The sequence below is a fragment of the Lycorma delicatula genome, chromosome 4 (assembly GCF_047948215.1).
Source record: "Lycorma delicatula isolate Av1 chromosome 4, ASM4794821v1, whole genome shotgun sequence".
In the NCBI taxonomy this organism is placed as follows: Eukaryota; Metazoa; Arthropoda; class Insecta; order Hemiptera; family Fulgoridae; genus Lycorma; species Lycorma delicatula.
This window is the reverse complement of record NC_134458.1, coordinates 138,649,484-138,661,933: the sequence shown is the minus strand read 5'-3', so window position 1 is coordinate 138,661,933 and position 12,450 is coordinate 138,649,484. Positions and strand designations below refer to the sequence as shown.

Genomic DNA, 12,450 nt, shown 5'->3' with positions numbered 1-12,450 from the left:
ACCACCTACACCAACTCTATGAATGTCAACACGATACACACCTCTCGCACAACACCACTGTGATGCCGTAACACATTATGATTTGCAGACGGAACTCAAGGTGTGAGCAACCGTGTGGAGGAGTGAATGGCTCTGCAAAGTGAGCCACGAATGGTGTTCTCCGGGAACAAGGGCGCACCCGGTTGTATGAAGCCCTAGCCCAGGTAAGCGGCGCTCTGCCGGGGTGGTTTGTTATTTCGTCGATGCTCGTGGGACGAAGAATGGAACCTTAACACTAAAGATACGGTGGTTGGCGGACCACAACAAATAACCGCGACCCAAACAGAAAGAAGACAAGATCTAGACCAAGCCCTGAGGACCACAAATAATAAACCTGAGAGGCAAAAACGAGACAAAGCCCAGCCTACTACCCATACACCATAGCAGACGCCAGACGAACAACAGACCAATAGGTAGACCAGACGAACAGATAAAAGGGAAAACACGGATGGACGTTCAGGAATCCTCGAACAAGCGGGCTATGACTTCCTCCCCTGAACCGGAGGAACGGAGCCGCCAGGAGAGACGCAGCCCTGATAATAGGAGAATGGTGACTATGCCCCGATTGACAGCTAAAAAACGGAAAGGTACGGGAGGGGGGTCAGTCTCCGGTTCAGTCACCACTGAACAGAAGCACGGAACGAATGATGGAAATAGAAGAACTCCTCCTGCTATGTTCCACTGCCGCGACCGCGGCAAAAAGGCGGCACACGACACTAATGAGCCGGGAAGCAAAGAGAAGGACATAATAGAGAAGTCGACCTAAACCGACTACCAAGAGACACCAGAAAGTGAAACCGCCCAGAACACGGAGAGGAGAGACAACAGTTACTGGAAGACGGTGACGAAGAGGGGCTACATCAGCTTATTACAAAGGCGTGAAAGAAAGACCTTTTCAAACACTTTACTATTCGGGATGGCCCCCCCGCCACCAACAACGGGGACAACAGTATACGTTGACCAAAGGGAGAGATGGGAGAAGTCCTTGTTCACTGATATGTTACAGGAGGCATCGCCGACGATAGGGAGGAGACTAAGCGGTGACTTAGAGGCCCCGGGAGGATCAATATATAAAGACTCCCGGACGATTGAGGTAGTTTACCCAGAAGACGGGGACATAGATCAAAGTGCCATGATAGTAGCGTTGCTGGACACAGACCCACATGCAATGAGTAAGCAGATGAAGACGGTTTTGGACCGGCTGCAACCCAGCACCGCCGGTTCGGTCCAGTTTTGTGCCCCCAACGGAGAATTTAGGGAAACGCTGGGAAAGACATTGGAATTTTGGACAAGGCAGAAGGAACACCCCGTGGAAAACCAAGATCTCCACCTAGTTGGAAAGAAGAGGAAAGGAACACCCGCTCGCGGTCCCCCTCTTCTATGGTAGCTGTGAGCAGGACCACGCCACATACGCATGTCTTCTACGAGATGTGAAGTCTAGCCTATGTACGAACATGGCAGAAGACATACTGTCAGTACGGAAAGGGAAGACGGGCAGCCTAGAGATTTGGGTCTCAATGGCAGGAGACAATGGCAGTAGATGAGAGGACATCGTACGGCGCCTGGGAACGAGCCTAGGAAACGCCACAGTGAAAGAGCGCCCATACAGCGGAAGGCAGACCGTTTGCTTGGTTAAAGACCTAGACGTGGACACTACGGAAGCGGACGTGGAAGAAGCGATAAGGCAAACGCCAGGAGGAGACACCCATCCCCGCGTGGTGCCCATGTGGCCCTCGTTCGGCGAAACGAAGCGGGCAACGATATTGCTCCCGCCGGAGATGCTGCAAAGTTATTAGACCTCGGCCGCATACAATTTGGATGGCATTCCTGCCGAGTGGAAGGCCGCGGCAAAAGTATTAGATGCTTCCGGTGTTGGGGGACCGGACATGTCGCGGACCGGTGTACGGCCCCAGGCAGGAGAGGCCTATTTTTTAACTGTGGTGACAGCGGTCACCGAGCAGAAAGATGCGCGAGGAGAGCGACTTGCCTCACTTGCAAGATGGCGAAGGACACCGGACCGGAGGCCGGGGCTGCCCTTCACACCGGACATGAGGTGTCTGCTACTGAATTGTAGACGGTGGAGGGCCGCACACGACCTCATATGGCAGAAAGCGTTGAGGTCGGTTACAGACTTCTTATTGATAACGGAATCCAACAGCAAGGCAGTAGAAACGGATGGTTGGATTACGGACACGGAAGGAGATATTGCAATTAGGAACTTCTCTATTCGGTTCTGTAATAAGTACACATTAATCAACAGAGCAACCCAGGCACTTTTACAGATTAAATTGCAGCGACTGCTTTAAATATGTGACTGGGCAACCTGAACAAACATATAGCCACAGTCAAATAAGTGGCACTACAAAACAGAATTAGCCTTTACAAATTATCACACACGACTTGTACATACACAAAATGGTATTAAACACAACATACAAAATTCTACTATTAGTAAGTAAAAGTCATGAGTTCAGTAATCTTGAATAAAACAATATCAATAATAATGTTAAATAAACTCTAAAATTTGTAAATGACTAATACAACTACTTCTAGATTATCATCATCAACAAATCATCAAAAACAAGAAAGGAACATCATACTCTTACTTCTTATAAGATTTTTAAGAAGCATATTATTGACCAAATGAAATTTTTAACATCAAAATAATACAAAACAAATATCAAAATTTTTAGTATAAAATTTTAGGTCCATTTGACTCCCTTGACAACTGATTGATACAACATATTTAACAGTCACAACTTGAGAAACAGAAAAAAGATTAAACATTATAAAATGTTTAATAAAATTCTATCAAAATCAAACTAACCATTTTTAAAAACTCAGTATTGAAAATTTACGAAGTAGTGGTAGTGCTTATCTTGCAAGTAGAACCATACATATACATGTTTAGCTTACATTAATTATGTAGTATCACAGCATTTCTTTTTCTTCTGAAAAATGAAAATAAAAACAATTAATTAAAAAAAATTGTTTGTATGAACGTTTTCAGTTATTTTATGCAAGGTATAATGCTTATACAGGGTCCGGCATATCAACCTGACGATTTTTGAGGGATAATAATTAAACTGTGTTTCGTACTATTAAAACATTTAATATATCAAATTAAGATCAATTTTTGCAATTTATAGTGAATTACTTACATAGATTTTTTCGTCTAAATGTCATTTTGATGACATTTTTTTTAATGCGATTTTTATGTCGTCCAAATGTTTTCCATTTCTCCTCACACACTCATTTGACATTGCTCGCTCAATCATCACTTGTGCAACTGCTTCAATTTCTCGTTGAGTGGTCTCTCCTTGAGTTCTGCAATTGACTGTGATCTACTACTGAAGACTTTTTGTTTGAGATAGTCTCAAAAAAAAAAAAAAAAACAGAAAAAAAGAAAAAAGTGGATAGAAAAAAACAGAAAAAAAAGTAGATAGCCCAACAGCAAAAAGGCACAAACAGCCAGATCAGGTGAACGCGGTGGCCAAGGAATGTCGCTAAATCGGGAAATCAAACGTCCAGGAAAGGTTTCTCGCAGAACATCCATTGCAATTCTCGCCGTATGGGCGGTGGCACCATCCTGTTGAAACCAAATTTCATGTCCTTGAAAGTCATTCAGTTTCGGTCGCAGAAATTCATTCAACATGTTAACATATCGATGAGATGTTACTGTTACTCTGCGATTTAACTCCCCAAAAAAATATGGGCCAATTATGCCGAACTTTGAAACCGCACACCACACTGTAACATATTGACTGTGAAGTGGTTTTTCAAGAATTTGCCATGGGTTATGCGAAGCCCAATAAAGGTAATTTTGTTTATTCACAAATCCTGACAGATGAAAATGTGCTTCGTCACTTAAAAGAATAATGGCATCCTAGTGGACATTTTCGAGGATGATCTCGCAAGCTGCTTTGCGAGAGGCCCAATCATTTGCATTAAGATGCTGCATTAACATCATTTTATACGGATGGAATTTCAGGTCGGCATGAAGAATTCGTCGTACACTTCGATCAGAAATGGCAAGCGCAGCAGCATGTCTCGCTGCTGAACGTCGTGTAGACCGCGTAACAGCTAACCTTACAGCGTTAATGTTTTCAGGCGTTCTCACAGTCCATTTTCGTCCTGTTGGTTTCATTTTTAGAGCAGACAATGTGTTCCTAAAATTCTTCACCCACAACAATATCGTATTCCTACTAGGAACAGACGCATGTCGTTTTAAATTGAAATGTCTGCGAAATAAACGGTGTGTTTCAATAACAGTCATTATTTTTAAAATAGGCTTCAATCACAAACGCTCGTCGTTCGACCACGACATACTGGCTACTGAAATAGCATGAATAGACCTGTCGATGTACAACACTCCCACTTTCTGATTGACAGTGATGCCAACATAACAATTACTACAATCATCAGATTTATATGCCGGACTCTGTATAAATAAATAAATAAATTATGTACTTAATCAGATGTACCCTAAATTAAAACAAAACTACAGTTATGTTAATATAAGAGTTTTTTCTATATTTCTACAGAAATAATTAAAAATATATTAACTTTTCTATCAATTACAGAGTCCAGCTCAAGGAGCTCAGACTACGATTCACTGTGCAGTATCTGATGAACTTGATGGAGTGTCAGGAAAATATTTTCTAGATTGTAAGGTAATGTATAACTTAAATAAATAAATTTTATAAAACTGGAATTCCATTTTTGAAACATAAACATCAGAGTAAATTTTTTTGAAACTAAAACTAATCAAATTAAACATATATTTTATTGATTAATTTCTTTTAATGATAGGTATTCTTTTTTTTTGGGTACTGAGCTTAACAACCTCTTTTTAATTATAATTTTCTTAAGCCAATTTTCCATTATTTATTTTTATTATTCAGTCTCATTTTTATTCAAATAATTTGTACCCTTATTTACCTGTGTCTGTAATAATTACAATGCTTGTTATTCTATGGACTGTAGTGAGTGAAATTTGGATTTTGCTAGTGCCTCACATCAGGTCATCTGGCTGTAACACATCTTCTGGTGGTTACACCTAACATATGTAATTACATCGTACACAATTTATTCTTCTAATTCATCTGTAATTGCAGTATTTTTAACCGTCCTAAATTTGCAAATGAGAATGAACTGTTTAGTGAAAAATAAAACAACTGTATGTAAAAACTATTTGGAAAAAACAGGTTGAATTTATTAATCTGTTAATGCTCAAGACTCATTTTTCCATTTCATTACTAAACTGTTTGTTTTTGAGTTTAAAAATTCTGTTTCATTTTAATATTTTTCTCAACGAATTGGCTGCAGGCTACAAGATGTTTTAGTTTACACCAGCAAATACCACATACAATTATAACAAGATTGACAGTTTTATGTTCCTTTTTGTTTGGTGATTCAGTGTCTGCTATGGAATATTACTACTGGGCAGAAAAAAAACAGTTTACTGAAATGAAATATCTGTTTGTGTTTTTTTTTCTAAGAAACAATTAATGATATCTTGTATGAAATCAATGAGAATGTGGTAAACCATTGAACAGAAATTAACTGTTGGCAAATTGGAGTATTTCCAGATGATATGAGAAATCCATAAGTTAACAAAATGTGTTTTAAGTATTAACAACAACTTCATAGCAGATGAGTTGCGCTGACATTTTATGTAGCAATAACCAAGAAACTCATTCTTCCACATTGCTTTCAATCGACTTTTCACAAAACATGTATGATTGGACTGGGTTATGTACTCAATAATGACAGCTTCCTTGGTGGATAGATGGGTCTCTCATTTTCTGGGAATACTATGACATCATTAGGGAAACTGACACGTGAACTGCGGTTGTAGTAACAGAGGTAGAAGGATTTATATCTGAAACTGTAGAGTGTGTAGGTGTTATTGACTGAAGTAAATTAAAGTTATTGACTGAACTGAAAAAAAATATGTGGATCCTCATATCTGTGGTAAGGCCTCTATCATGGTTTCGGCAGTAAATATGCTGCTTGGGCAAGTCCGACTGAATAGATAAGAGGCTCAACTGATTACAAATGTACACCAATTTGAAATACCTTGTTTGATCCATCAATCAAAATAAATAAAAAATCAGTAAAAGACTTATTTTTATTTATGTAAGTTTAAATATCAACATTCAGATTCACCTAGCATAGAAGATATGTAATTCTTATTCAAATAATAACTGATTAGTGTTTATTTTTTTTAATAATAACAATGAAGACATACTGTTGGAGGTTACTGTAGAACAAACACACCCTAACAACATACGTGTGGGGTAATATGAGTTCAAGTGTAAATGGTGAGCCTTAATAAAAATGACGATACCTAATAAAATGATGGTAAAGCCTGTTTCCATAAACAAAATTATAATGAAGATGTTGAAGTTGAGTTTTTCTTTTTCTTCTCTATGTATAATGTCTGTTATCAAGCATTGGCAACCATCTGAGGAGTTACAACTGCCTACAGTTGACTGGAGTAAAGAGAAAACCACATCTTTAATTCTTCAACCATGAGACATGAAAGCTGATACATCTGTGAATGATCCACCATGTGTGCAGCTTCCTTCTTAACAATCTTTGCTATTTTTGTGCTATTATCTAGCCTTTTGAGTGCATCATTAAAATCCTTCACATCTCAAAGGTTCGATTTTCTTTATTGATGCTCTCGATAAGGCTCAAGACTCAACATCATATAGCAGCACAGAGGAGATATACTATATATCTCAAACATAAAACTTAAATTATAGTTGTACAGAAAATTCTTGTTTAGCAGGAAAGTTGATCTAGGTTCTTCTATTTTTTATTTCTTGGGAATAACCCCAATTTGTCATCTCAGAAATGTAAAACTTGATTCTTGTACCACTGAAATCCATTATCATGGATTCTATGTCTACTTAATACCACAAATTTAATTTTGTTAATGTTCAGTGGTAATTCACAAGCCATTCACATGTTTCACTATTTAACAGTAACTGCAGTTCTAATGACCACTTATATTTTGTCTACATATCTTAAATAATATGACTTGCATAAGTCCATTATGTCTTCATATCAATTGACTCAAAGAGGAAGATCTTGCCATGTGATAGTTCTGGTCACCACACCACCCCCTCTGAACCTAGCCCTGATGGGCTATACTGGAGGTCATTTTCTGAATCGACAGACAGAATAACATCTGTCAGTTAACATCTTGGCCTCCGTCAGAATGCCACCAATGCAAATGCCACAAATAACATTTCCATCGGTGTAGAATGTACTATCCATAAACACAAAAGAAAAACAAAAACAGACTACTCAAATGGACAGAACTGAGTAGAAATAAATTTTTAAATTTTGAGCTATAGACCTACCAACGAAATAAAATGAACATCACGAAGTAACAGAACAAAAACAAAACTGGGAGCGTCTCTCTTGGCAACAACGGTACACCCAAGCAGTCCTTAACCACCCAGGTAACTTGAACTCCCCATCCTACACACCCTCTGCAACTCACTGAAGAACCAAATATTTCATGAAGTTCTACACAATTGACCATTTGGCCCGGCTTTTCCAGTTAAGATTTAAATCTAAAACAGACCCAATATTCTTAAGCTGCCTCACTACCACTAATCGTCTTTCATTATACCGATGACAGACATATTAAACATGAAAGACATCAACTAATATGGCACACCACGGACACAGACCCGAATCAGCCAGGCTGAAACCAGCCATCCTATCTCTAAAAGCACGATGGCCCAAAAGAAACTGAGTTATATACTTATTAGGCAACACCCAGGAGGTGGTCCGCAGATTCCTCACGTCAGGGAAAAGACCATGCTTGTAACGCCCATCAACCGTCTGATCCCACCTAGTCTGTCACAATTGAAATCCATCATTTTCAATTTCCTAATTCTTGTAGAAGTTGCCCCAACTTCTTTGCAAAATATCGTTGTTGATGTTCAAGAGCAAGAACATCAACAGGCTTTAATCCAGCAATCACCAGGACAGCCTCTCAAGAAATTGTACGGTAACCGCTTGTCACCATTAACAAGAAAAGGCCCCTCAACAAAATATCTTTATAAATTTTTAATTTTAGCCTATCTGCACAAACAGGTGTGGTATACAACATAAATGCCTCACACTTCAGTAGTATTAAAGAAGATATCAATATCTTCTAAGTCTATAAACAGTTTTTATACATATTTATTAAACGTATCATAGTTTTCACATCTTTTTATATCTTCAGGGATTAAATTACAAAAATGTTTGCCAAAAATATAAAGTAAACTTCTAATAATGGGTTATATTTGATCTTAGAACAATAATAACAATTTGAAAACATATTAATTAGGATATAATGTATTTTCTATTAAACGTAACATAAGAATAAATTTTCAGTGTTGTTGGTTCAATAATAAAATCACTTTAAGAAAATATACATTTAGATTTTATGAAACTACATTATTTCTATTTTAACCTGTTGATAAAAACTTCAGTGGGTTCTAGGTGAATAGTTAATAATCGAATTGGATACTTACACATACCACTTTTTCTCTGAGGATAATCTAAGTTGTTACTTTATAAACTCTGTACCTGTCTTCACGAAACATTTAATTTTTGGAGGAAAACAAATTTTTTGTCGCATACATTTTTTTCATCAACAAAAAAAATCATTATCAGTAACTTAATGCTTTTATCTGTGTAAAGATGCCTCAATATACAAGGGAATGTGGATGCATTGGACATCTACTGTATGAAGAAAGACTAAAGTTTTTCTTTATTGGAATTGTTTCATGTCATTCCTTCAAAGGATAGACATCCTTTCTCATCACCTAGTCCTTTATTTCTTCCTTTCCATTTTTAGTCCTGTGGATATATATATATATATTGTTATCACACATATGCCTAATTTAATATCAGCGGACAACAACAACAGCAGCTCAGATGTCAGCGGAAGCACAGTATACGTACACGCTGGTACACGTCACTTCTGCCGCGCAGTTCTCCCACCATAGCGGCTCTGTGGCTCCAACACTTTCAAGCTCCAATAAAAGAGTGTGCGAGAGTGAATTTTTAATTCATCGTCGACCACCGCCTGGAGAAGACCATTAAGAAGAAGAAGAAGGTGGAAGAAGACATAATAAATTCCCTGGCCGACTCAACGTGGGACCTACTGGCGGATACCAACATCCCCGCCGGAGTGCAGGCCTGGCCGGCCCGCCGAGGGAGCTGTTGGATGTGGATGCTACCTTCCTACTCCAGCTCACTGGGCTTCAGTTGTCCTGGCCGGTGGACTCAGCAGCAGGAACCAGCAGCAGGTTATAAAGCGCCATGTACCGTCAAAGCCATTTGGCGACAATATATATATATATCAAAGAGAAAAATATAAAACAGTTTACCACCAAGAGTACAGAATTCAGTAATGCTTCTTAACTTATGCTTATTGTTATTTCATAAAAGAACTTTTGAGGGTTTCCCTCATCATTAGTTAATAAAACTTTTTCTTTTTAAAAAATCACACATTAAACTTAAACCATTAAAATTGTAAACATATAAAAATATGTAATCATAAAAGTAAAAAAAAATTGTTATGTGGCTAGTCACACATACAGTACTGTACTGATATTATTTGAATTTATTTAAATTATATAAATGTTCTGTTATCTAAGGCGGTTTTGATAAGAAAGTCAGTATCAAATTCTGTCTGTATATTAATAAAATTAAACTTTTGCCTGTACTTGTATATATAATATTTTTCCAAAATATTTAATTTATTATTATCATATCCTTTTACAATTTCTGTTATATTTAAATTTGTATCCAAATTGGTGTTTGATTGTTTATTGATTATTAAGTGGTCTACAAGATTGGAGAAACTTAACTTGCTTTTATAAGATCTAAAATGCCTTCTGCAAACCTTGCCCAAAATTATCTATTAGTTTTCCCAATATAAATTTTCTTACAATCATTGCATGTTATTTTATAGATACCACACAAATTATTAGGATCTTTATCATTATTATAGATTTTTAAATGTTTTATTATATGACTGCATAATAATCTTCCTTAAGACATCTTAAGGTAAGAATAGTCATCCTTCAGCACATAAAATTAATAAATTTACAAACATGTTAAATGGAGCAATACATTACACACATTATTGTAATGTATTGCTCCATTTAACATGTTTAAAGAAAAACTAGATTCAGAAATAGATATTATAAACTAAATATTAAAAACCAAATTTTAGATTTTTGAAATTCTACCTTGAAATGTATGAAGAAAGGTAAAAACATGAGAAACGAAGTGTGATCACCTCCTAGGGGTGTTTTTCAGGTGACACTAAGAATCGGCCAAAATACATTTTTACCTGTATGAAGGATGGGTAACCAACTATAACTACTACTTTTAAGATGGAGGCTGACTATCTTGGAACTTGCATTCTTCAGTTCATTCTAAGTTTTAGGTGTACTGACCAAACTGTTACTGTGAAGAAATTACAATGATGGTTTTTATAAATTGAACAGGCTTTAATTTTTATTTATCATTATTACTCTCACCATCATGAATATAATGAACACAAAGAGGTCCAGAGAGCACAGCCCTGTCTGGCTAAACATCACCTGACTGTGGCAGGAAACACAAGTAACCACATTACACAGACAAAGCTGCAATGGAGATGTTAGTGTAAATATATATGTTTAAACACATCTCTTATAGGTATTAATCACTGTTCCAATTATATACATGTTTCATGGTTAGTTGTAAGTAATATAACATTGTACTAATATAAAAATTTAATGTTAAATTCAATGCACTTTCATTTTGCATTTTAATAATAAAAGGAACAGAGATATAAAAATGTTCAAAATTAATGTAACAGTAACAATTTTTTTAAAGTTAATGAAAGAATACATATTTCTGAAGAATTACATTGATAGAAGGATTTAATTAAGGTTATTATACTCGTGTATTACTTTTAGGTATAATAAATGTTCATAAAAATTACATTTTTTCAAATTAATTGCTGTAAACACAAAATGAGAGACACAAAGACATTAATTTACATTCATATAATAATATAAATAACAACATTATGTAAATCTCTTCTTAAATTATTTAAAATGGATTCAAGAATGCCAAAATATACAAAGAAAATTGGGTACTGATGGTTTTCTATGGTACAATTATTTAGCTGTTACTACTAGAACGTGTAACTAATATGATGAGAAAAATCAAAATTGTTCGTAATTTTATTACTTTTATCCTTATAGGATAAAATATAGATGGAAAATAGATTGTTAAACCAAACTAATTTTTGAAAAATCAGTAAGATAAAAACTGTTCACAAATTTTAATATTATCTTGAATTTTTTTTTTTAGGAACATGGTCTTTCTCAGGGTGTACAAGATCCAGCGGTAGCAAAGAAATACTGGGAAATATGTGAACGCTTGGTTAAACTAGAACCAACTGACCCAAGGATATAATAACATTAGTAAAAATATTTTAATTATTGCTAAAACATAAAATTCTAAAATTTAGAATTTTATATTACTAATTCACAATCAAACTTAAAAGTATGTTTATACTTTTATAAACATACTTTTATAAACATACATTTTATAAACATACATTTTTATAAACATGTTAATATTATTATTAAATGATAATTGCAATTTATAACTAATTCTAGTATTTTTATAAAGCACATAAAAAATTAATAATTTTTAAACCATTTGTTATCACAGAGTTTTATTAACATCTTTCTTTTAATACTTTTGCAGTCCTATTAATTATCCTATTCCTATTATCCTACTAATTAGGAAAAGTTTCATGTTACATGTAAAGAGAGGTTTAATTTAATCTTATTAAAGAAGTATCCTAGTATAAATTTTTTAATTATCTCCTTTTGGGGTAAAAATAGAATAACAAATCTAAACTTCTTAAATAGTTTTATAGGAGCAATTTTTTTGTTAAAAAAAAAAAATCATGAAAAAATATGTTTTCACGAAAAAATTTCTGCAAAGTATATATACCCTTGAAAAAAATATAAACCAAATTTACAATATTAAAAAAAAAAAAAATTTAATGCATTTTTGTTAACAAAATATTTCTGATATTTAGTGTGGCGTATTCTTCATTTAGTTAGTAGCATATTAATATTATGGATCAGATACATTGTTTATTTAAAAAGTATACTCATCATATAAAAAAGAAAAAACCTGCTACAGATATACTGATGTACAGTTTCCTTTATTTTTTCTATTCTATTAATCAGGTAAAAATAAGCAAAAAATAAAAAAATTAAATTTACCGATTGTATTATTTATTTTTAGAACTATAGTACAAAATATAACTTTTTGAAAATATTTATAGATTAAACTAATAAATTAAAAATCTAA

General features: G+C 35.0%; 1 protein-coding gene across 2 annotated transcripts in view; it reads left to right on the top strand.

Moving 5' to 3' along the window:
- LOC142322943 (retinol dehydrogenase 14) overlaps positions 1 to 11,758 on the top strand; it is an 88,331-nt gene extending 76,573 nt beyond the window's left edge. For both annotated transcript variants that reach the window (XM_075362036.1, XM_075362037.1), the window contains exons 7-8: positions 4,623 to 4,712; positions 11,431 to 11,758. In XM_075362036.1, coding sequence (XP_075218151.1) covers positions 4,623 to 4,712; positions 11,431 to 11,535 — 195 coding nt within the window. In that variant the 3' untranslated portion in view covers positions 11,536 to 11,758. The remainder of the gene's footprint in view (positions 1 to 4,622; positions 4,713 to 11,430) is intronic.
- The last annotated feature ends 692 nt before the right edge of the window (positions 11,759 to 12,450 follow it).